The following is a 26,258-nucleotide window of genomic DNA, read 5'->3' as shown; positions in this document are numbered from 1 at the left end:
AGATATAGGAGGAGTTTTGTTGTTTGAAAAGAAGGCATTTTCCTAATGAATTTATTCATTAGTTTATTAACTAAGGTTATATTTTAATGATTGGATTATTATCAAGATTAATAATGTGATTGTCATATTCTATTCACCATGGGGAGGGCAGAAACTCTAATTTTCTAGTGACAAGTTGCAAATCGTTCTGACATATTCTCCGCTTTTTAATCTAGCCCCCTTTTTAGTCATTTGTAATAGTATGTATTACCATTTCACCTAGTAGTTAAGGAAACTAGTCTGTTCAAGTATGAATCCTCACTCTACCTTGGGCAAGTGTATTAGCCTCTGCTATGGTATGAATGTGTTTTGTCTCTGCCAAAACTCATGTTGAAATTTCATCTCCAGTGTGCCAGTGTTAGAGGTGGGGCTTAGTGGGAGGTGTCTGGGTCATGAAAGCAGATCCCTCATTGCTATTCTTGGGGTACTGAGTGAGTTCTCTTTCATGACACTAGATTTGTTATCATAAGATTGGACTAGTTCCCATGAGAGTGGGTTATTATAAAGCAAGATGACCCCTCGGTTTTTGCCTTTTTGTACTTGTCCATTCCCCTTTGACCTTCTCCAAAAGTTTTGACCAGCACAAAAGCCCTTACTGGAAGCCCAGCAGATGTGGATATCATGTTTCTTAAACTTCCCAGCCTGCAAAACCATGCGCTATTTATCTATTTTCTTTATAAATTACTCAGCTCCAGGTATTCTGTTATAGCAACACAAAACGGAGTAAGGCAGTTTCCTATTGTTGCTGTAACAAGTAGCCACAAATATGATTGATTAAACCTTTAAAAAGTATTTATCTTACTACCTGCACACGCATGTTTGTTGCAACTCTGTTCACAATAGCAAAAACATGGAACCAACCATGCTGCCCGTCGAAGCTGGACTGGATTAAAAAAATGTGGTACATATACACAGTGGAATATTATGCAGCCATAAAGAAGGACAAACATATGGACTTCGCAGCAATTTGGATGAATTTAGAGTCTATCATACTCAGTGATCTAGCACAGAAGCAAAGAACAGAGTACTATATTTTCTCACTCGTAAGCAGATCTTAAACAATTATCATAATACTATAAGAAAGGAATTGGCAATAGTGGGGAACTGTCAGGGGAGGGGAGATGGGATTGGCAGTTGAGGGAAACTGCCAGAGGAGGAAGGGGCACACCTCATCAACAAGGGTACCTGCATAATGAACATTTGTATACCTGACACTGAACTGTACCCCACATCTTTAAAATAACAAATAATAAAATAAGTTATTTATCTTACAGTTCTGGAATGCAGAAGTCCTTAAATCAATGTGTTGGTAAGAGCTGATTTCCTTGTAAAGTCTCAAAATAATAATTCCTTTCTTTTTCTTTTCTTTTTTTTTTAACCTTCTATTGACCACTTGGTTCACGGCCCCTTTCTTCCTTTCTTCACGTGACCAGTGTTATAACATCTTCAAATCAATCTCTCTCTTTCTCTCTCTCTCTCTGTTTACATAATCACAATTCTTTCCCTGATTCTGATTCTCCCTCTTATAAAGACCCTAGTGATTACATTGGGTCTAGCTGAATAAACCAGAATATCTCCCCATCCAAAGAGCCCTAAGTTAATTACATCTGCCAAGTCCCCTTGTCGTGTAAGGTAGCGTGACATATTTACAAGTTTCAGAAATTAATGCCTTTGGTAGGGCATTATTCTTTCTCTCACAGAGAGTTACTTAACTTTTGTGTCCCTGTTTCTCATCTGTGAATAGTATACGCTTAATAGGTTTGTTGTATGAATGTATACCTACAGAGTTTTTAAAAGTTGGCACACAATTAGCGATCAATAAATGTTAATGATCACTATTGTTAATGCTATCATTTATTGTTAGAATAAGGGACAGGAAAAGAGGTACTACAAAAAATATTTTAATAAACACATTTGGTATATTTATGACTCTTTAAAAAATCATGTATTTCTGAAGTGCACAAGAAGTCCTTAATTATCAATGTCATTGCCAGGTTATACAGCAAGAATGATTTTGAGCCATCTGTGGGTTCTGTGGCTTTTTCTCTGTCTGTCAGCTCCTGCCTGAGCTGACTCACCACAGCAATCATGGGTGACCTGATTCCTCCTCAGTGAATACCTCCATCTCAAATCTTCTCATTTAGAGCAAGAATCAAGGAAAGAAGAGTGTTGCAAAGACTGTAGACCCTACTCTCATATCAATTCTCCCTGTGACCCTGGGTATAAGTTTGCTTTATTTACGCAATTCAGAAATACAATCTCCTGAGGAATTAAGAGTTTTGCAATTGAAAATACTAAAATATCTTTCAGAGAGTTGTGTCAGAAGTAGCATTGCTGAAATGTGTATTCTGCCCTCTTTTCCTGTAGCACATATTTACAGAGAGCTTTCTGTGAACACAATTCAATACACAGAAGTGCACAAAAACAAAGAACACTTTTTGTCTTTTTCAAAGAGCTTACAGTCAGTTGGGAAAGACACATATCCCTAAGAAGCAATTATTCATGCCAGTGTTCAGAGCTTTGCTTCTGTATCAGGGAGGGTCCTGTATGATTTCCAAGATGTATAAGATAGGGAGTCAATATGTTTCAGCTTCTGAGAAGGGTATCAACTAAATTGTAGAAATGTTTTACCTTCTTGAGTAGTTAACAATCTTTCCATCTCTGCATATTTCCCAAGCAAACAATTCTACATGGTATTATATTCCACTTTACCTGTATCTTCCCTTTATCCTTGCATCCTATCCCTGCTTCAGAAGTTTGAAGCTTCTGAAATTTTGAAAGATTGTCACTTGAAAAAACAGTGTCTTCCCTGCCTCCAAGTGAATTACTAAGAAAAATATCCAAGAGCACGGTTTCTTAATGTGAATTCCATGGTCCAGTTTATTAGAACCAAGAGGAATCTGTTGGCATTTCTATAAACTTTCAATATCCTGGGCTTGGCCTGATGGCCACTAAATTAGAATCTCTGGAATTCTAACCCAGAATTCCCAATCTGGAGGTCCCTGAGTGTTTCTGAGACAGATGACAGCATGAGGGTTGTTTGACAGGAAGAACAAACAGACTCCATAAACCTATTCTCTGAAAATAAATAACCTCATTGCTTATTGAATTGTACCACAGAAAAATAAATGTTTTGTTTATTTATATTGGTGGTGGTACTTGCAGAAAGTTTTGGGCATGGTAGAGATTTATCTATGGAATATGTTTTAGGGATAAATTGATTCTGTGAGCTAAACTGTGAATCATGACATTCTTGATGACATCAGATGACTAAAAAACTTAAGAGAAAAATTGAAATAGAAAATTCATGAACTAGAAAATTAATTTTTTTAGTAATAGAAATTTAATTATATTTGAAAGTCATGAAAGGATTCTTCTTGAAAAAGCCACTAGAGTCTTCTATTAATTCATTGGGAATTACCCCAAAATATAAATAGGACAAGAGTGCTACCTTCAAAAATCAGAGAAAAACAATAATAGCAATCTTTCTTCAGCTGAAAAGGGCTACAGATCACACTCTTCTTAGTTAAACATGAAGTTAGCCTTAAACACTGATCACACTGCTTATTTATTTGAAAATAATCGCCCATGAATTGCTAAACAAACAGAGGTGCAATTTTGACTTCTAAGAAGCACAAATCAGACTGAGTCACTGTTAAACTATTACACAGTGAAATAGTAAAGCAACAGCATGATATATAGGCACTTGAGATCTGCATTACTGAATTGGATTTTTAAAGCAATAGAGAAGAGAGTCCAAGTACTCAAGAAATCAACAGGAAATAGGTTGTACTATTTTTGCATAGTAGCATAAAAGAACACAGAATGATTTAAGGGACTCTTAAGTTTAAAACAACTAAAATTAATATAATAAAAAAGGAGGGAGGCACAGAAATCAAGTGCTGCATATAACCACAGGGAAAAGGTGACTTTACATTCATAGTTTTAAATAGATTGAGTTAAGGTCAGTAAAAACACACTGGGAGGTTATAGGAACAAACATGAGCACTGTCGCTTAAATATCGACCTAAACTAACCTTTTAAGTAGATTTGATATTAGTAACATCTACTATGTCAAGGACACTTAAATGCATCATTGGAGAGTATAAGTTGTATTTACATCTCTAATATTTATTTGAAATTTTCACAGTGTCGTAGAAGTCACTTAAATGCTGATTTCAGTTTCTTTATTTGGAATGTGTAGAGAATAACTCCAGCCTTTCATACTACACAGAGATGCTATTGGGATCAAATGGAAGTATCAAAATGCCTCAACATTTATTATTTTGCTTGCTATTACTGTAACTTTAATAAAAACATTTGGAATTCCATATATCTCAAAGATATCTCTGCTTTAATTAATTGATGCTGAGTGAATGTAATCTATTTGTGATTTTTATATTTTTTTATTATTCAGTCTACATCATGGCTATTTACATATTTTCTTAATTTAGTCATTTAACCAATAATTATTGAACATTGACTGTGTCAAGTGCTACAGTGGGAGCAGATGTTGTAAGAGGGGAACACATTTATCTTTATGGATTCCCCGATCTGAAGGAAAACATACCAGGTAAATCCTCCCATGTGTAGAGATATATTTAAAAATTGTAAGTGAAGCATGAAAGGAAAGGACAGGGTTATAGAAGAGTTTTGAACAGAGATTTATATTAGGTTGGCAATCAGGGACCTCTCTAAGGAAGTGATATTTAAACTGAAAAGGTAAACCACATGTGCCAGTGGGGTTAGGGAAGAATGAGGAAGTTGGAAAGGGGAGGAGATGGAAATGAAAGAAGATGAGGATGGTTGGGAGGAGGGGAAAGACTGTAGAGGGCTGGGTGGCAATAGCAGGAAGTAAATGGAAGTGGTTCACAGGGAGTTGAATTACTGGCAGATCACCTAGATTCTGTGAAGGCTTGGTTCCAGGTTTTGCTGGGCAAGTTGATTTTGATTTTGTTTTATAACAATTGGTCCTCACATGGAATGTTTACTCCCAAGGCAATATTCTTGTAGTATTTTGTTAAAATCTCAAGGTGCTTAAAAACTCCTTCTAAATTTGGAGGACTTGAACTCCAAAGGTGGTCTTTCAAACACTAGATAAGATGCTGACATTTTAAATTTTCTCTTGGGCTCCTTAGTGTCTCACCTTGAGCATGTGAAGTCCAAGAATCACACAGGGATTTGAGGGAAATGTGAATACAGAAGTAGGGACGTCTCTTTGATATCCTTCTTTTGAATATTCCCTCTTCAATTTCTAGCCACTCTGGCAGCCTAGAACTCAGATGGTTGTGCCCCATCCCCCAGCCTAGTAAAATCTAACTACTTTCTACATGTCCTTAGGAAAAAGCAAGTTAAATGAAGATCTTTCAGAGTTTTCTTCCCTTCTTTCAAAAATCAAATTTTCTCAAGTTTCTAGCTGTTCCGAGTTGAACTTCAGAAATCTGAAGCAAGCTTTTAAAATATATTTTATCTAACATATATCATTTTTATGAGCAGTAGGTTAATCCAACAAAAACTACTCTTTTGTGACTGATTCTAAAAAGCGTATCTTCTCTTTTTGTGAACTTTTACACTTACTTTGGTCCATTTATTTATTTAGGGCTGCAAAATAGACATATTCTAATTCTATTATTCCTTTTTATTTATTATCTGAAATATTTCTTTAAAAAGAAACTTCCTCTTCTTTTCTATTTGGTTATCTTAAGGTACAGAGAAATAAGATGTGCTTTCCTCATTTATTAGTTTTCAAAATAAAGGGTGGACCCTTAATGCCTCTCATAGATGACCAATGGAACTTTCTATTATTATCACCATGAACCCATTTACTTAAACATATTTAGTTTGCTTCAAAGTGTGGTAGTTAGTATTCTTATTGATGCTTCAAAAAATTTCCACTTTTGGTCAGTGAGAGCCTCTTCAGTTGGCCCTGAGTTCTCTTGAAATGACCCTGATGAGTTTATAGTTTACTTCTTTTCTAGTATTATAAGAGCTAACCTTATTTTAATTTTTAATAGGACTTCAAAATCATCAACAGAATCTTAAGACTGTAAACATTGCAAATAATTAGAGAATTTATCCTCTTTGATTTTAGGCCAACCAGAATCTATCTTCTTTTTAAACTTTGACATAAAATAGGATCATCTGGCTACTGTATTAGCTGATAAATAATCTGAGTGCAGGAACTGTCTGTAAGAAATAGAATGATTTATTTTCAAAATGAACCTAGAGCCATGTTTAAATGCCTTTGCTGAATCACTTCCTGCTTCTTTGTTCTCTTTTTCATGGACTTTCACCTTGGCAGGCTTTTATGTTCAAATGTTCAAATTTCGGAGGGAACCAATCAAAATAAAATACTGTAAACCAATCAGCAAATAGGACATGCAAATAAACTAATTACATGACCCAATCAATGTGTGCCATGTAGGCAAAGCGTTGTGACCTCTGGAAAGCCCAGTCTATGGGAGAACGGGGAAGAGACTTGTGTTCTAGGTTACAAATATGCTAACTGTAACAGCTCCACTGTGCCTGACCACCAGACAACCAATCTTGCAAGACCGCCATTAAAGTCTCTCTTCTGCTGCACTCCGTGTCTCTGTGTCCATCCTTTGATTTTGGACAGGTGAGTTCGTTTCTCACATTTCTAATTCACTTTAGTCAAGTTTTTAGGATTTAGCATGTGGGAATTGCTAAACAATTAGTACTGTATTCAATTATAACTCTTCTTTTAGCACATCTAACAAATTTACTGCTTTTTTTTTCCTAACCAGACATATGATATGAGAAATCAGCATTCTGAATAAACACCAAACTACTACCTAGTTCTCTTTTAGTGTTTTTTTCTTTTTTACATAGGTGAATATCTTTGTTTCTCATGCTACATTCTTATATTTACTATTTATATGTTTCTAAACTTAAACCTACTAATGGTAGTAATTTCAACTTTCAATATTTTTTGCATTACAAAATACACATTCTTATTTTTTTAATAAATAAATTTTATATTATTGGCTTATATACAAGTTATTAAAAATAACCTATAATTTTCTTTTAAACAGTCTGCATTTAAGTAATGAAACAAAATAGTTTAATACTTCTATACCTTTGCTCTTGTCTGGTTTTTTTCTCATTTCTCCCTGTGCCCTATTCTTTTTGTTGTTGTTGTTGAGTTGGAGTCTCACTCTGTCACCCAGACTGGAGTGCAGTGGCCGCTCTCGGCCACCGCAGCCTCGACCTGCTGTGCTCCAGCGATCCTTCCGCCTCGGCCTTCCAAGTAGCTGGAACTACAGGCACGCGCTACCACACCCGGTTAATTTTTTATTTATTGTAGAGATGAGGTCTCACCAAGTTGCCTAAGTGGGTCTCGAACCCGCAGGCTCAGGCAATCCACTCACCTCAGCCTCCCAAGGTGTGGGATTACAGGCTGAGCCACTGAGCCCTATTCTTGATCCTTAACAGGTTGAATACACCACTAGGATGTTGGAGAAAGCATTACTGAGGCTCACCAAGCCTGACTCCATTCATTCATTTATCTATCCAGAAGACTAATAACAGAAAAAGAAAGTCTGGTTGCAAACCAGTATAATGTAGGCATGCTATGATCTGGAGAAGAAAGGTTATTCTATGAGTGGGTGGAAAGGTCTCCTGATTTGAGCATGGAGTATCAAGAAAGTTGTCAGAAACAATGATTTATATGTTGAGAAAAGAGGATGAATAAGAGTAGGACAGTTATCTAAGTAGAGAAGTAAAGGCCAGGCATGTAGTGGTTGCCCTAGGCATCATGCAAAAAAAACCCTACAGCTAGAAAAATCATAAAACCATGGTCTGTCAAAGAAACTGAAATAGTTCAGTATGGCTGACAGTTGGATGTTCTTCTTATTCTGTTGGGGACAAGAAAGAGGAGATCATGGGTTACAAAGTAAGAATCTCTATACCAGAACTAGAGAAAAGAAATTTAGGATTATAATAAGGACAATTGCCTCAGCAATTCATCCACAATTAAAGAACATTATTTCCTGTGGTTTAATTGCTATCTCCTAGGGGCATCTCAGACACATTCACTTTCACTCATTTATTTTCCTTCCCTTACCTTTGTTTACCAGTTTACTTTTCTTTGGGACATTTAGTTAAGTTTCTTTACTGTCAAATATTTTCTTTTCATTTGCTTTCTTTCTTCCACTGGTATTTCTTTCTATACGTCTCTTCTCTAGACCTATAAACATGTTCACAGTTGCTATGGCCAAGATATCTGAAAGTTATACTTGCTCTTTGATCTCACAAAATTTAGCTTCTACTTCTCTCATTACTCAGGAAACAACTTCTGGTTTACTAACATAAAAGTAAAACATGCTCTTGGATATGGATTTTCCATTCACTTGATGTTCCTTCATAACAAGTTATTGCTCTAACTCATTGGGGGAGAGGGCAATAAAATTATGTGTGGTTCTCACAATAGCCATTCTCCTGCAATAATCACAGAATTAACTTGCATCTGTTCCTTCAGAAAACACAGGTATTAGAGACAAGAGGGATCTGCTAAAAGATATTTACATTACCTGAATAATAGTACAAAGGACCTGCTTATATTATGGCAAAAATGCATTCCCATTTTTCAAGACATGAGTAGTTCTTCAAGCATAGCCCTTTATATTTTTATTATTAATCGTGGTGCAATAGTCTCATTAAGCTATCCTTGAATTTACATGCTATGTCAAACACTTTTTGATTTACTACTAGTGACTGTATTTATATAGGTTTTAATTCTATACTTTCATCCCAGAGAGTTTGGAATTCCAATCTTCCCACCTTCAGTATTTCACAGGCTCTTGACCTTAATGAGTCAACAACAAGATTAGTGACTTTTTCTGTTCCCTTCCAGAATCTATTTATCCTTCTGTGCTCATCTCAGTAAATGATGCCACCTTCCAGACAGTTATTTAGATTTGATAACTCAGTGTCACTTCACATCTAACGACTGTGTTTCTTCGCTCAATGTCCTCCGCATATTTTGAATCTGCCTGCCTCCCTGTATACTGGTTGCTGTTTCTCTAGTCTAGAGTCCCACTATCACTTGCACGAACAAGAGTAAAAACTTTCTAAAGAGCTACTGGCTTTAGATTTGACTCTCCAATCACTAGCCCTCATTTCAGTCTGAAGGACCATACTCAAATACAGACAGATAATTCTGGTAATCCCCTTTTCTTTGCTGGACTGGGGCAAACCCCTTCTATTGGAATTACCCTGTCAGATTTATACGTGAAAATTGTGCCTCTTAGTTTCAAAGCCTACTGGCATAAACTTCCTTATACTAATCTCAGTTTATCAATCATTTTATCCTTTACATGCTACACTCGTGCTACAATATTCTGCCTTGTTCGTACAATGTTTCCAACATTGCACATGCCCATCTTCATTTTTAAAATGTATATTATTTTATAATTTCTCCCCATACCCAATAGCTAATAGAGATCTCTTTTAGCAAGTACCAATATATACTTAAAATGTGAATATATGTATGATGCATACAGTCGTCAATTGCACTGACTTCGAAGTGATGGATCTGATTTTAAACTCAAGATCTGATCTAATAAAAGTTGTGTTATCCTGAACAAAGTTCCTAATTTCTCTAAGGTTCGCTTTCTTCCATGACAGGGGAAATGAAGCACTCTGATGCAGCACTCCTGAGTGAAGGGCTCAGGCAAAGCCCACCTAAGAGTCACATTAACTTGGTGCAGGTGGTAAGGCATAGGAGAGGCTGGCAGGTTGTGTGCAATCCCCTAGGCCTTCCTCAAACTCAGAAGAGACCTACTTCATTGAGCATGGATGGATGTCTTGTGACTGTGATCCAGGAAAGAGACTCTGCCGACTCCCCAACAATGCTTTTCTTTCTTTTTATAGTGATTGCAGGATAATGGCCTTGTGTGTCTGGAGAAAGTCCAATCTGAACTTGGATGCTACTCAAGAGAATTTTGCTACTCAACAGAACTGCAGACAGACTCTTGCAGCTGGATGCTTGTGCTGATAGCAATAGCAGCGCTTCCTTCTGAGGGTGGGGAAAGACAATAGTCCAGCTATTTCTGTGCCAGACAACCCAGAGCAAGGTGTATGGTTCATTTGATAGACATGTGCATCCAATTTTCTCCTCTGACTCCTGCATAAAATTATGACATTCACATGCGTACTTCACTGTGTTGTTGACTAAATCAGAAAATGCCTGTTCTTTATAGTCTCTAACACATATTAACTGGTCAACAAATGATGGCCACATCATATCATGTTTTAATGAATTAATATTTTGCAATGTTGATGTTATGAATCAGTGAAGAATGTAAGCGTAATTATTTTGGTGAAATTGAGGAATTGCAGTCAATTTGATTAAAAAAAACATTCCCATAAAGTACTGGCTTCCAGTTCATTCTTGGGTTATCTTCTGGTGATATGAAAAGATTGACCAAAGATGTGAACAATGTGTGTACCCTAAGAAAATTAAGTCACAGCAAAAACAACATTCCAACTCTTGGTCTGAGTTGCAGATCAAGAAAAGTCGGGGGAGATTTGAGTTATTATTAGTTACACCATAGCAGATAACTCAAGAGAACTAGTATATCAGCGGTCACTATCATGTTCGTATTATAAGTGGTGCTATAGTTTCAGCAAAACAACATTAATAGTCTCATTAAACTAATGTTTACTTTGCATCCTAGACTGAATGTATACTAAGTGTGTGATACTGCACAAATTGCTTAATTTTTCTAAGACCCAGTTTACTCCCTAATAAATGGTTGGTTCTAAGGATTAAATTAGTATGTTATACAAACAATCATATTACACGTACAATAACTGTTAGCTATTATTACGCTGTGACAAATATTTCACAAGGTGGATGTTCTGAATAAGTAGAGAACGTAACTATAAGCTTGAGGCATTTTGAAATTTGTTTCACTAATTGTCCACCATTGTGGTATGAGCTATGCCAAACTCTACATGCCAAAGAGAAATTAAACCCACTGGTCCAGGTTGTAGTTTCCAGAATCTTTGTTGAGATTGGAATTCTTTTAGTGGATTATTTTATTCAAGTGTGATCACTGTGAATTGAGAAGCTAATATGGAGCAGCTAAGCTGGATCAATGATGACTAGGAAGCGAAGTTAAGTTGGGAAAAAATGAGAATCTAGCTGTCCACTGACTTATCTCTGTGATCCAACAGCTGGAAGGAGTATGAACATGAGCTTGTGTTCTGGAGTTCTGGAGTTCGGTAGTCTTTGCTGCACACCTAGCTCTGCTACTTCTTATTTTTGTAGCTTGAGCAAGTCAACTTCTTTAACTTTAGCTCCCTCATTTGCAAGGTGGGGAACTGGAGTAGTTACCTAGTAATATTTATCTGGGCTATTTTGAGTAATCATAAGCTACTTACTATAGAGCATATAATAAGCACTCAAGCACTATTTGCTATTTCTAGAGTTAAAGAAATTAATCCTATTAATGCTAGTTCTATTGCTACTACTATTATTATTAATGGTATATTAATACTTCTATTATTATTTCTAGACCCTGGAAAGAACATATTTGTTGATGGCAGAGATGGGTACAGGGAACCCCTAAATATAACAGGAGACCTGTGCAATCTGTACAACATGGTCTTTCTGTCTGACAAAATTTAGACAACTTTAGTAAGCTGCTTGACCTCTTTATGTCATATTTTCCTTTTATGTAAATAGAGTGAACCAGAACCCAATTTGGCTTACATCACAAAGTAATATGTGTGAAAAAAGCTTTAGTGGCTACAAAGAAAAAAAAGTGTTGACTAGAAGAAAAATGATATAGTGACATTGAACAGTCCTGAGTTATTTCTTAGATTTTTTCATGTATTAATTGTGAGGCTTTGGGTAAATTATTGAATCTCTTCAAATCTTACACTGTTCATCTGGTAATTGTAGATCATACTAACTAACTCATTGTTCTATAATAAAAGAGTATCTTACAGGATGATGTGGCTTGAGGTGGACTATCAATAACTCTTAGGTCCCTTACACACAAAAAGATATAATAAAATGCTTCATTAAGAGGAGACTAAGTGAAATCTGTGGTTTCTATCTTTTTTTATGTGAGAGTATTTCAAACACATTTTATATTCTGGCAGAGGTTTTTACTTTTTCTATTAATTTACACTGAGGACATAGCATTTTAAAAAGTGAATTACATAGCACATTATTTTTAGGCTAGAGAGAAAAACATTTTTTTGGTTTCATAACGGATGACTGATTATACTAAATGGAACACTCATCTCTTTTATTAAGTTTAGGGTATCTAAGTGAAGCATCATCAAATATAACCCATGGGTAGAAGCTCTAATATTTGGAGGTTAGGCTCTAGTAATAATATTAGATTTGAATATATGCATTCACATATATCTACAAATATGTATCTATTTCTATGCCTATCTATCTTAAAGTTCTTCTGTGTCTAAATTGAAATGTTAAACACTAAAGTCAATATTGACATGTGTAGGCACACACGCAGAAAGTTTACCACAAAAATCATTGCTATTTTTATATCTTTACACAGCTAAAAAGTTCATTTCAGTTTGCAGTTTGGCTTTTAAAACATCTCCTTTGATAACTATGTCAGTGTGTTGGATAAACAAACACTTACTATATGCACATCCAAACACCTCGATTCGCATTCCAATTCTGCCCTTGGGGTTCCATTCCAAAGGGAGGAAGCGCAGAAATCTGGCTTTGACAGAAGGCTGGAGTCTATAATACACAACACTGTCTGCATTTGCATTTCCTAAAAATCCCTAGAAGAAAAGGGAAAAAAGAAAATCAACGTATCTGGAGAATATCTGTTTCATTGTGTCACCTACAATGTCTATGAGTAATGTATAACTTGATCTTTACTATGAAAGTTTTTATCTTCTTTGAGAAAATCACATTAGCAGTTAATGTCACAATGTCTCTCCAGTAATAGAAGTTACTATTGCCTAAACTTTTCTTTTTATTAAGAGGAGTTTAAATTCCACTGTTCCCATTAAACAAATAAGTGGCTCACATCATTGATGAATGAGTAAAATTATGATGCATTTCAATTGTTTTACTTTATCATCGTACTCAGTAAGATAAAGAAAAGTATCACCCAACATTCAGATTGGAATTACACTCTGATAACAGGTTATTAAAGTTCATTGACACACCGCTGGATACACACATTCAAAAATATTAAGGGGAATTGGAAGCAGTAATAATTTAGAATGACCCGTAATTAGTCTTACAGACTTCAAAATTTGAAAGCTAGAGAGATCTTCGGAATGATGCTCAACCAGCAGTCAAAGTATAGATGAGGAAATTAAAGATAAGAAAAGGAGAAACAAACAAGCAAACAAAAAGACCTCTAGTGTTTGTAAAACTCCTAAATGGTTAAAACAGGAGCTACATTTCTTTCACAATATCAGATGCATCTGCCTAACACATAGATCACTTGTAAAACCCACATACTACAGCACTCAACATCGAAGCAACTTTTATTTTCTCCTATACGTCACATTATAAGACTTTATATATGGAGAAATCAGCATGAAGCAGAAGTTGTTCTCAATAATTTACATTGTATTTTTATTTCTCCCCCTCCTCAATGTCATAACCATCCTTCTTCCTCCACTTTCTCCTCCTCCTCCTCCTCCTCCGCCTTTTTATCCTTTTTCTTTTTTTATCCTTCTCTTTCTTCTCCTTCTACCCTTCTTCATCCCCCTCTCCTCCTCCACCTCTTCCATGACTGGACCAACAAATAAGGTCAACCTCAGGTAGATTACACAAGGTACAGGCAAATACATTAGAAACACCAATACCCAGGGAGTCTGTTCATTTGCCTGCTTTTTTTGTCTGCCTCACACATCTGCCTTTACTAGTATTCACCAAAATATTTTCTAATACATTCAAGAAATATTGGATGCTTTATACCCTAAATAATTTGATTCCCCTTGTCAATCGTCTCCCTCCTGCCTCCACCCTATCAATGCCCCCATATACCAAATTTTTAGGCTCAATACACCACAGCCACATCTGTGGCTCATCTCAATACACCACAACCTCCAAATTATATAAAAATCCGAGCATTTCTCCTCATCTCAACTATGACCATCCAGTTCAACAAAAGATTCTCTCTCTCACTAGAACTGCTTTATAGCCTCTTCCTGGTCTGTCTATTCTCTTGTTCCTGCCACAACCTTCACCAGCAAATCCAATATCTGCCCCTCAGAGCAGTAAGACTTTTAAGGGTAAACTATGGAGCCCCACTGCTTCCTTTATCACTTAGAACAAAATCCATGCTTCTTATCCAAACATACACAGTATTCTCCATTATGCTTTAGCCACATTAGACCTCCTTGAAAAAGTCAAGCTCACTCCTGCATAAGACCTTTGTACCAGCAGTTGATTTTGCTCTGAAAGTTCCTTCCTTAGATCTTTGCACAGCCCGCTCCTCTTGTCATTTCAGATGTTGGTCAAAATATTATGGCCAAGACAGGACTTTTAAATCACAGTTTCTTTTTTCTTTTTTTTTTTTCTTTTTTTTTTTTTTGAGTTGTAGTCTCACTCTGTCACCCAGACTGGAGTGCAGTGGCATGCTCATGGCCACCACAACGTCTACCTGCTGGGCTCCAGCGATACTTCCACCTCAGCCTTCCAAGTAGCTGGAACTACAGGCACGCACTACCACACCCAGCTAGTTTTTTATTTATTGTAGAGATGAGGTCTCGCCAAGTTGCCCAGGCGGGTCTCGAACCCGTGGATTCAGGCAATCCACTCACCTCAGCCTCCCAAAGTGCAGGATTACAGGCTGAGCCACCAAGCCCGGCTAAAATCACAGTTTCTAAAGTTGCTTACCTAGCACTCACCACATCTTATCTTCCTGTTTTATTTTCTCCACATTTCTCATTATTTTTGGGTGGGGCATTGTGGTCTTCTCTCAGTTGGTGACTATTTACCTATTATTGACCTTATCCTGATATAAGATGTCCCCCACCAAAGCAAGAAACTTTATTTATTTTCATTCATAATACCCGAACAATGCTTGGCTCAAGATGGTTTTCAATAAAATATTTGCTGGATATTTATATTTAAGAAAGACTGGATTTAAAAACAAAACAAAACATACTTCAACAGGTTTCTCCATCACAGGGCCTCTCAGATGTCACTTGCTGATGTGTAGTGTATCACCCATGGCAGGGAGAGTTATTCAGCACATCTCAAACATATTAGACCACAGAACTGTTCCCTTTCCCATTTGTTGCTGTTTTTGTTTGTTTGTTGTTGTTGTTTCCAGGGCATTTTCCTAGACTAATGTGTCCCAGAACATTGCTTAATTCCACACCTATTTGGATAACTAGACCCTTCTAGAACGTTACATTCCATTCCACTGGTCAGAATTTTTAACTGAAAGTTTGATAAGAAAGGGTACCTTTATTCTGTATGGCACTGCCCAATCATAATTCTTACTTCACCTCTAGAGCACTAAAGTATCTGTTTTTGTGAAAATCATGTCTATTTGCCTAAAATTTTTGCCCATTTATCTCATTTTTTCTTTTGTATAGTTGGCATAGGACATACAAAACTCAGTGCTAATACCCTGGGCATGTGTGTGTGTGTGTTTGTGTGTGTGTGTGTGTGTATATATACACGTGTATGTGTGTCTGTATATGCATACGTCTTTACAAGCTTTCCAGATTAGGGTCACATGCAGCCAGAGTTAAGGACCTAGTTATAGATTCAACCTTAATTAGATCTTACACATTTGATTCTATTTCCTGGGTACCACTGGCATACTAACACAATCCTTAATTATGACTTCTTGCAGAGTGAACAGCTAGATAGTTAATTTAAACTACACTCCAAAAAATTTCAAAAATTTTTCAAAATTAATGTAAGTTTATATATTTCGATAGATGCCACTACAATGATTTTGGCATCTTAAGGAAGTCGAAGAAAAGATGCATAGTGACAGTGACAGCAGATAAGGAAATGAAAAGAGATATCTGTGAATGACAACCTTTTACTTTTTACCTGGTCAATTTATGAGTTATTTGAATTCCCAAAACATAAATAAGAAATATAAGTTGCATAGTTTGTACCGATAATGAAAATATAATTCAAAATTATTAGGAATTATCTCTTGCAAAGGGTAAGAAAAGTTCTGTGGTTGGGGATATGGGATATTTAGCACATTTCAGTCAAATCTTGATTTTCTTTAATAAGCATGTATTAACTTTATAATAATTAGTAAAATAAAGTCAGACATAGACATAGGAAGTATGGATAGTAATAAAGCTAGTAGAAGCATCATTTAGTAGCATTTAGGGTATCTTAAATAACTTTCTTTTAAATTTTTTTTTACTTTAAAGATATGGGGTACAAGTCAGAATTTGGTCCATTTGCTTACGTACAGGTAAAGTTTGTCTGGAATGGGATCATGCATGCTTCTTGATGTTGTGTCCTCCCCTCCTTCCCTCTCTTGGCAGTGTCCCACTACTACCAATTCCTTTCTTGTAGTATTATGATAGGTGTTGAGGGTTCACTTATGAGTGAGAACATGGTACTCAGTTCCTTGTTTCTGTGATAGATCACTCAGTATGATAGACTATAAATCCATTCAAGTTGTTGCAAAGTTCATAATTTTGTCTTTCTTTTTTGAGTCGGAGTCTTACTCTGTTGCCCAGACTGGAGTGCAGTGGCCGCTCCTGGCCACCGCAGCCTCGACCTGCTGGGCTCCGGTGATCCTTCCGCCTCAGCCTTCCAAGTAGCTGGAACTACAGGCGCACACTACCACACCCAGCTAAGTTTTTGATTTATTGTAGAGATGAGGTCTCACCAAGTTGCCCAGGCGGGTCTCAAACCCGTGGACTCAGGCAATCCATTTACCTCAGCCTCCCAAAGCGTGGGATTACAGGCTGAGCCACTGAGCCCGGCTAATTTTGTCTTTCTTTATGGCTGCATAATATTCCATCATGTATATGTACCACATTTATTTTATCTAGTCCACTTTCAATGGGCAGCACATTTGTTTCCATATTTTTTCTATTGTGAATTGTGCTGCAAAAAACATGTGTGCTCAGGTATATTTTCCATAGCATGATTTTAGTTCCTCAGGGTGTATTCCCAGAAGTGGGATAGCTGGGTCATATGGAAGGTCAATTTCTAGTTCTTTTAAAAATTGCCACATTATTTTCCATAGAGGTTGAACTAGTTTGCACTCCCACCAACAGTGTAGAAGCATTCCTTTTTCTCTGCATTCTTGTCAGCATCTGTTGCTTTTTGTTTTATTAATGATGAACATTCTTACTGGAGTTAGTTGGTATCTTACTGGAGTTAGTTGGATTTGATTTGAATTTCTCTGATGATAAGTGAGGCTGAGCTTTTTTTCATCTTTTAGCATGTCTGTTGGTTGTTATGTCTTCTTTTGAGAAGTGTCTATTCATGTCTTTTGCCCACTTTTTAAAGTGGCTGTCTGTTTTTTCCTTTTAGTACATTTGAGTAACTTGGAGGAAGAATCAATGTTATTGAATTGTCCATCCTACCCAAGGCAATCTACAGATTCAACACAATACTCATTCAATTACCAACATCATTCTTCTAAGACCTGAAAATGACAATACAGAAATTCATATGGAAACATAAATGGCCACAAATAGCCTAATCAATCCTCAGCAAAATAAACAAAGTGGTGTTATCACACTCCCAGGCTTTAAAATTTGTCATAAGGCTACAATAATCAAAACAGCCTGGTATGGGACAAGAACAGGCATATAGACGAATGGAACAGGATAGAGATTCTGGAAGCAAAACCTCAATTTCTCAACTCATCTTCAACTAAGATTCCACCAACAACCACCGGGGAGAGGTGAACCTGTTCAGTAAATGGTGCAGGGAAAACTGCTGACCACATGCAGAGGAGTGAAACAGGACTCCTAACTATCACTATACACAAAAATCAAGCCTATATGGATCAAAGTCCTAAATGTAAAACTTCAAACTATAAGAATCTTAGAAAATGCAGGAGACACCTTTTCGGAAGTTGGAATAGGCAATCAATTTCTGATCAAAACCCCAAGTACTCATGCCATAAGTGATAAGATAGACAAGTGGTACCTCATCAAATTGAAAAACTTCTGCAAAGTAAAAGAAACCATCAAGAAAGCAGGGAGACAGCCCACAGAATGGGAAAAATTATTTGCCAACTATATATCTGACAAAGACCTAACATCTAGGATCTACTAGGCTATCTTAAATAACTTTCTGATGTTAATGTCACTTGAAAAAAATATACATAATTAATATTCATTAAATAAATTGATTAAACAATAATATTTGCATTTTTTGTTCCACTAGTAGAAATTTTTGACACATAACCAAGATTCTTTGCTTGCTTTAGATTTCAGTGTTTAAGAGGAATTGTTTCAGAATGTGAATAAGTCATGGGATTGATGCTGCATTACTTTATAAATGAAAAGTTTGATACATGCTATCAAGTTCCAAATTTATTCCTTTGCCTAAGAGACGTTCCTCAATTCACTATGAAGATATTTTTTGCTTGCTATGAAAATTCATAAAAGAATGCATGGGTTTAAATGTCTCTTTATCTTTAAAAAATACTTTTATTACATGAATGTTTGTGTCTTCCTTTAAAGATTCTGAACTCTACGTCAGAATTACTTGTTGGGCTTTTTAGGAATGCACATTGCTGGGTCCTGCACCTAATGCACTAAATTTGTGGGAGGGGTCCTAAAATCTGCATTTTTTTTAGTCGGAGTCTAACTCTGTCACCCAGACTGGAGTGCAGTGGCACAATCACAGCTCATCACAGCCTCGACCTTCTGGGCCCAGTCGATCCTCCTGCTGCAGACTCCTGAGTAGCTGGGACTACAGGCACACACCACTGTCTGGCTATTTTTTTTTAAAGATTTTTTTGTAGAGATCTTGCCATGTTTCCCAGACTAGTCTTAAATTTGGGGGCTCAAGCAATCCTCCAGCCTCAGCCTTCCAGAGTGTTGCTGGGATTACAGGTGTGATCTACTGTTCCTGGCCTAGGAATTTGCATTTCGAACGCATGTCAAGCTAATTTTGTGATTTTAGTCTTTGACTCACTCTTAAAATTTTCTTCTGGTTTATGGATACATTCTGTTTCATTTTACTCCCTATTTTATCTCAAAACTTTTCAGAGAGAAACAAGATTTTAGAAAATTTCACTAGGGCTAACCTCAAAAAAAAAAAAGTGTCATAAACTGAGAAGCTTATGAAAAACAGAAATTTATTTCTCACAGTTTGAGAGACTGGGAAGTTCAAGACCAAGACACCAGTAGATTTGGTGTCTAGTGAGGGACCATTTCCTGTATCATCCAATGCCAACTTCTAGCTGTGTTCTCATATCATGGAAGGCTGGTCCTCTTTTATAAGGAAACTAATCTCACTTCATTCAAAGCCCTCTTGGCCTAATCATCTCCCAGCAGGTTCCACCTCCTAATACCATCACCTTAAGGGTTAAGATTTCAACATATGAATTTGAGGGAACATAAACATTTGGACTATAGCAACTAGCAAATGTGTTCTACATGATCAATTTAAATGTCTTCAACATGATCAATTTAAATGTCTTCAACATGAAAGTTTGTGGCTCAGCATCAGGAATGCATTAGGCAGCTTTAATATTTGCATCAACCCTGTAAAGTAGTTATTTTTGTACCCACTTTTCAACTGAGAAAAATGAAAATTATAGAGGTTATGTGCCTAAAGTCACACAGCTAGAAAGTGTCAGAGGAAGGATTTAATTCCAGGCTTTTCTGACTCCAAAGCCCATAATTTAGCAAAGTCATCAAAAGGCATCACTTCAACAGAACATGAAAGCAAACAACCTACCCTAGAGGAAATTTAAAATTTTATCTAAAGCTTTTTTCCTTTTCCTCATAATTTATATTTAAAACCTCTTAACATTTTAAAATAATGTAACTTAGGTTATTGTTGAACTGGGATTCAGCTCTACCATTTGACTTTTATAAGCAAAAAGATTTTCTATTAAACTTTACATTTTCTCAAGATTATTGGAGTCAAATAAAAATAAATGACAAATGTTCAATGATCAATGAGACACTTGCATATAAACAGAAACCTCCTAACAGACACAGAATATAAAGGAATATACCATTATATTACCAAGCATATGAAATATCTAGAAGTAAAATTAAAGTATGTGTCTTATGTGATAGAAATCAAAAAGCCTTAATTGTATTTTTCTTTTCTTTTAGACTTGATGATTTTCAAACTCAGTGAGGTGTTCATAGATGGTTTAGAAACGTATTCTAACCAAGATAATATATGGAGTTAATGAATTAAAGTTCCTCATAGGATTTTAAGTATTTCCAAAGTGATTCTAAAGTTTATGAAGAGGCATAATAGCACTAATTTCTTTTTCAAATATTAATTGAGCAGCTCATGTATAAAAGCCAAGAAGTATAAAGGGAGTTGCCCATATGGCAATTCTTAAGAAGCTCTAAAACATCACTGTAATAAATCAGAACCATGGGACCAGTTACACATAGTTACATAGAAGACTCTGTAATTACATATAAATCAGTCCAACCCTAGACAAAATAAACAGCAATACCAGTAAAAATCCAACACCATAAATAGACAGGCAAACATGAAAATCTCCTTGTCATCACTGACCTCTCATTATGAAAGCTGTAGTGGCCTACATGTGAGCTACACATGAACTATTTCCAAGTACAACTTGTACTTTGATATAGTCTACTGACATGCAGATGCTACATAAATCATACCAATATGCTGTTAAATAGAAATCATTTTTTATTTTATAATGTGAGGTATAAATCTTTACTAAATATGCCTCCCAAAAGGTTGTCTAGTCTGGAAAACCAAAAGAGAAAAGCAAAGAGAAGTAAGAACTATTGAGAAGTGGGGGATTTGTTAATATAAACCCAGATAAGAACAACTTTTAAACATATATTAAACAAGACATTGTGACTATATCTCAAAAAGTTGAGTCAACCTTGAATGTTAATGTAATTCATTTATTGTAATAAAGAAGTAGCAATTAGGATCCAGTAATCAAATTAGAATGTTAAGTTTTGATCCATATATATAGTCAAACTCAATTTTCAAAATAAAAGGGAATAGAATTTTATTAATATAAAATCAGGCTCTACCACACTCCAAAAATATTCAACATCTTTAAAATATTTATTTGAAAGGACATTAAATTATTAACAACAGTTCAGTGAGTACCCATTTTTCCAGTCATTACATTACAATTTATGGGGCCACCAAGTTATAAAACATACTATTTAGGACCTTTTAGCATAGAATGATTTTAATTCTCAAGACAGAAAGATCAAATGGCAAGAAGAGAAAAAGAACATGAAAGATGCAAACTTGGCTGTAGTTTGTAACTATTGTTGGAACACAGAGATAAATTGTTATATGAAAAATATGTGGACAAGTCATAAAGCTTACATTTATATCAAGATATTATATGTACACTTTTGTAGAGGAGTAAATTTTATTGTGATGAAAAATAGCTTCTAAACATAAAAATAATTATACTATGGTCATGCTAGACTAGAAAATTCTGAACAACCTTCCTTCTAGAAGGTTTTTAAAAAGGGGGAAAGGGAACAAAAAACTAAAAAGACAATAAAATAGTAAGTACCCAAGACCTAGAAGAAGAAGAAAATTCAGAGATGAGACCTGTATTCGAGGATCTTTCTCTTTAGAGATGACTAAAGGATCCCTGAAGAAAAGAAACAAGCTGAGCAGATTTTTATTACTGAGCAGATTTCATGAGGTTAGGGACAAAATTTTAGTTCTAGATCCCTCAAAGATGAGAATATCGTATAGGATTTCACAGGTTTTGTGTCAGAACTTAGAGGATCTACAGTTTAAGATAAGGGAAAGCTAGAGGATGGACAACCCCTCACATATATTAAAGGTCAGCAACTCATCTTCTTACTCTGTAAAATTACAGTGAGGTTGTCAGAGAAGTTTAGTGCTCCTTGTTGCCTGCAGAAGTAAATGAAATTACACTCTTTAAAAAGATATCCTCCTAGGCCTCAAATTGCTACTCATTTTTTCTTATATAATATCCTATGCACATTAGAAAATAATAAAACAAGGTTAGATGCAATGGCTCGCACCTGTAATCCCAACACTTTGAGAGGCCAAGGCGGGAAGATTGCTTGAGCCCAGGAGTTCAAGAATAGCCTAGACAACATAGCGAGACCTTGTTTCCACATATAAAAAAATTTTAAATTAGCTAGATGAGTTGGTGTATGCCTGCAGTCCCAGTTACTTGGGAGGCTGAGGTGAAAGGACTGCCTGAGCCCAGGAGGTCAAGGATGTAATGAGTCATAATCATGCATCTGCACTCTAGCCTGGGCAACAGAGTAAGACCCCCAACTCAAAAACAAAAAAAAAGGAAAGAAAAGAATAAAACAACAGCAAAAAAAACTGTTTTTAAAGGAAAATTTATAGTCTTGACTATATATATGTATATATACTATATATTTATAATATCCACAGAGAGACACACTACTCATCTCTGAGTAGAATGAAATCATTAACCTATGCTGCACAAGAATAAAAAACTAAACAAACTAAAAATTAATGACTTTTCATATACCCATCAGAAAGCTGAGTTTTCATTGTACTATGGAATTATTTGTGCTCCCTCAAAATCCATTATTGAAGCTATAACCCCCAATTTGCTAATATATAGAAATGAGGCCTTTGGGAAGTAATTACATTTAGGTGAATTCATGAAGGTGGAGTTCCCATGAGGGAATTAGTGTCCTTAAAAGAACAGGAAGAGAGATCAGACTTCCCTCTCTTAATCATGTAGGAACACAGCAGAAAGGTGACTGTCTATAAATATGAAGAAGCCCTTAATCAGAAACTGAATTGACCAGCATCTTTATCTGGACTTCCCAACCTCAAGAACTATGAGAAATAACGTCTACTGTTTAAGTCATCTAGTCTATGGTACTCTGTTATAGCAGTTCAAGCTAATCCAAATGACAAACAACCACCTGAAAGCTGGAGGGGCAAAATAATCCAAAGAGTCAGAACTGAGATCTATCTACTTGGAGCAGAAGCCATTGGTACCATAAATTGATAGAAACACTTATATGGTATTTTGATGAATTGCTGGAGCTCATGTGTGGACTAGCATAAAAGTGAGAAATTCCTGAACACAGTTTTAGAGTGTCTCACATTTCTGTGAGTTTTACCTCCAGGAACCCTTTTCTGTTCTCTGTGAAGATCAGAAAAAAATTCCCTACTGGCTCTGGCTGGAAGCCAGGAAAGGTAATCATTGTGAAAGATGCCAGGAGTTTTATCCATAACAAAGTCTACTCTCCTGGGGAAAGATCCTCCCACTCCACTCTCTAGCCTTCCTGTCTCATCTAAGGGAAAAAAATCAACAGGAGTCACGGCTTCATGGAAATAAACTGGAAACTCAGTATCCAGGAAAGTAGAGGAAACAAGTTATATCACTAGAGAAATACTTGTGAAGATCACAGTTCTGAGACAAAGGCCCATTAAAACACTGGAATTTAATTGGAATATTATAGAATGCTGTCCCCCTCTCCATCACACCATCACATCAACAGAACTTCAGTATAGTGGATAACAGTTGTGAAAGGAGATACCCATAGAAACAAAGAATAAAATTAGTTTAGCGTGGTCTTTTTGCCTCAGCATAACCATTTTGCTTAGACTTTACCCGTGGCATGCTTTGAATCTAGCACAGGTTAGACATAGCTAAGCAGGCAAGTTTTAGGAGGCGTTCAGACATTATACTGCAGGTCAAGTGGCAGCCTACCCCATCCCTCAGCAAATCTCCATCATATGCAAGACAATGACAGAGCCATGAAAATGATAATAGACCACCTTTTGGTCAATTTTGTGAATTGCAAATGTCTGGTAAGTCTCTTGCAGGAAAAAATCCCTCTGGGCCCAAACCCCAAAATTAACCTAATCAGGCTTTTGTGACCTATATGGCAAGACAGACAAGACAAGACTCCGTCATGGCAGCAATCCTGTGATTAAACAACCCATCTTCCTGCTGTCCATCACCTGAGGTCAGTGCCTGCACTTACCTGCCCCTACCTAATGACATGGAGCAGATCACCACCCAATCACCTTAATGACCTTCCCCCATCCAGGGGAAATGGTTAAAAGAACTCAACCTTGAGCAACAAGTTGCCAATGCCTTGCTAAGGTATGGTGTAGCCACAAGTTCTTTGAGCTAGACCAGGCCATGTTTTCTTAAGCATTGGCCCCCTCCCTTACCTTGGGGAGATGAATCTCCTCTTTTTCTCTCTATCTCTTTCTAATTTACTTTCTAAACAAACTATATTTTCTAATCTGACTTCTGTGCTATTCTTTGCATCTTTCATGTGGCATTGGATAGCACACCAGACATTCACACCCCCAGCGGCCCTGACTTAACATTTTGGAGGCCCCACTGAGAGTGTGCCCTATCAAATTGAAAGAACTATAAAACAAAGGTTGTTTCTAAAGAGAGTCCCAAAATCAGAAGAAGAAACAAACACAAGGGCATTAGACGAGCTGGAAGCATCTGGCACTACAGTACCCACAGCAAACATTAAACACTGTCCAATCCTAGCCAGAAGAGCATAAACCTTCATACTGATGACCTACTTAACTCAGTTTCTATTACCAGATACAACCCATTCAGCTTTCAACCAAAAATTACAAGTCATGTCCAAAGGTAAGGAAAAAACCCATAGTCTGCAGAGACAAAACCACCATCAGGACTAGACTTCCATATACCACAGATGTTGGAATTATCCGACAAGGATTTAATATGCTAAATGCTCTAATAGAAAAAGCACACAACATCCAAGAAGAGATACAAAATGTAAACAGAAAGAAGAAAACTGTAAGAAAATATCAAAAAGTATACAACATCCAAGAAGAGATGCATAATGTAAACAGAAAGAAGAAAACTGTAAGAAAATATCAAAGGTAAATGCTAGGGATTAAAAACAAACTCTAACATTGGAGGAAATAAAATCGAAAACTATCTCTTTGAAAAGTTTGCAAAATTGATAAACCTGTAATGTTCTGTATAGTCCCTTTTATTTCTTTATTCCAAGGAAAGCAATAGAGAGCGAGAAAAAGGAGACCCAAATGATCAATATCACAAACGAAAGAGAAGCCACCAATATTTAGCACATGGATGTAAAAAGAAGAAAGGCAGAAGATGAATGAGATAAGAATAGATGTTAAGTCAGAAAAACAAAAACACATTAATACCAAGAATGAACACTAAGAATGAAAAAAAATCAAGACTGAAATAAATGATAAAAATAAAGCAGAGTTTTAAAAATGTTGGTTATGCTGGGCTCGGTGGCTCAGCCTGTAATCCTGCGCCTTGGGAGGCTGAGGCAAGTGGATTGCCTGAGCCTGAGAGTTCGAGACCCACCTGGGCAACTTGGTGAGACCTCATCTCTACAATAAATCAAAAAATTAGCCAGGCGTGGTGGCACGCGCCTGTAATTCCAGCTACTTGGAAGGCTGAAGTGAAAGAATCGCCAGAGCCCCAGCAGGTTGAGGCTGCGGTGACTGGGAACAGCCACTGCACTCCAGTCTGGGCGACATAGTGAGACTCCAACTCAAAAAAAAAAAAAGTTGGTTATTTGAAAGGATATTTAGATTAAAAAATCCCAGCCACGATTCAGAAAAGCAAAAAAAAAAAAGAGACACAAATAAATAGTACTAGGATCGCAAAATCTCATTTTACTATGATCCTATACACATTAGACTGATAATGAGGATATTTCAAATGAGTTTATACTGCTACTTTTACAAATTTAGATGAAATGAATAAATTCCAAACAAACCACAATTTACTAAAACAGATGTAAATAGGAAAATCTCAATTGCCTATATATGTTAGATAAATTAAATCCATAATTAAAAATATATATAACCACACAGAAAATTCCAGGCCTTGATGTCTCTTCTAGTGAATTCTTCTAAACATTTGAGGATAAAATTACACCATTTTAAAACAATCACCTTCAAAGAGTAAAAAAAACAGAATGCTTCCCAACCTGTTTTGTGAAGTCAGCATAACCTTGATCTTAAAATCTGACAAGAAACTTGCAAGAAGGGAAAAACACCCAATCTTACTCAT

General features: G+C 36.3%; 1 protein-coding gene across 8 annotated transcripts in view; it reads right to left on the bottom strand.

The window, feature by feature from the left end:
• Positions 1–26,258, bottom strand: part of CNTNAP4 (contactin associated protein like 4) — a 275,112-nt gene that overhangs the window by 118,264 nt on the left and 130,590 nt on the right. For all 8 annotated transcript variants that reach the window (XM_008053817.2, XM_021710358.1, XM_021710357.1 and 5 more), the window contains one exon: positions 12,687–12,834. In XM_008053817.2, the coding sequence (XP_008052008.2) occupies positions 12,687–12,834 (148 nt within the window). The remainder of the gene's footprint in view (positions 1–12,686; positions 12,835–26,258) is intronic.

This window comes from Carlito syrichta, unplaced genomic scaffold, assembly GCF_000164805.1.
Source record: "Carlito syrichta isolate Samal-C Ts95f unplaced genomic scaffold, Tarsius_syrichta-2.0.1 Scaffold288685, whole genome shotgun sequence".
NCBI classification, from domain to species: domain Eukaryota; kingdom Metazoa; phylum Chordata; class Mammalia; order Primates; family Tarsiidae; genus Carlito; species Carlito syrichta.
This window is presented reverse-complemented; position numbering and strand designations above follow the sequence as displayed.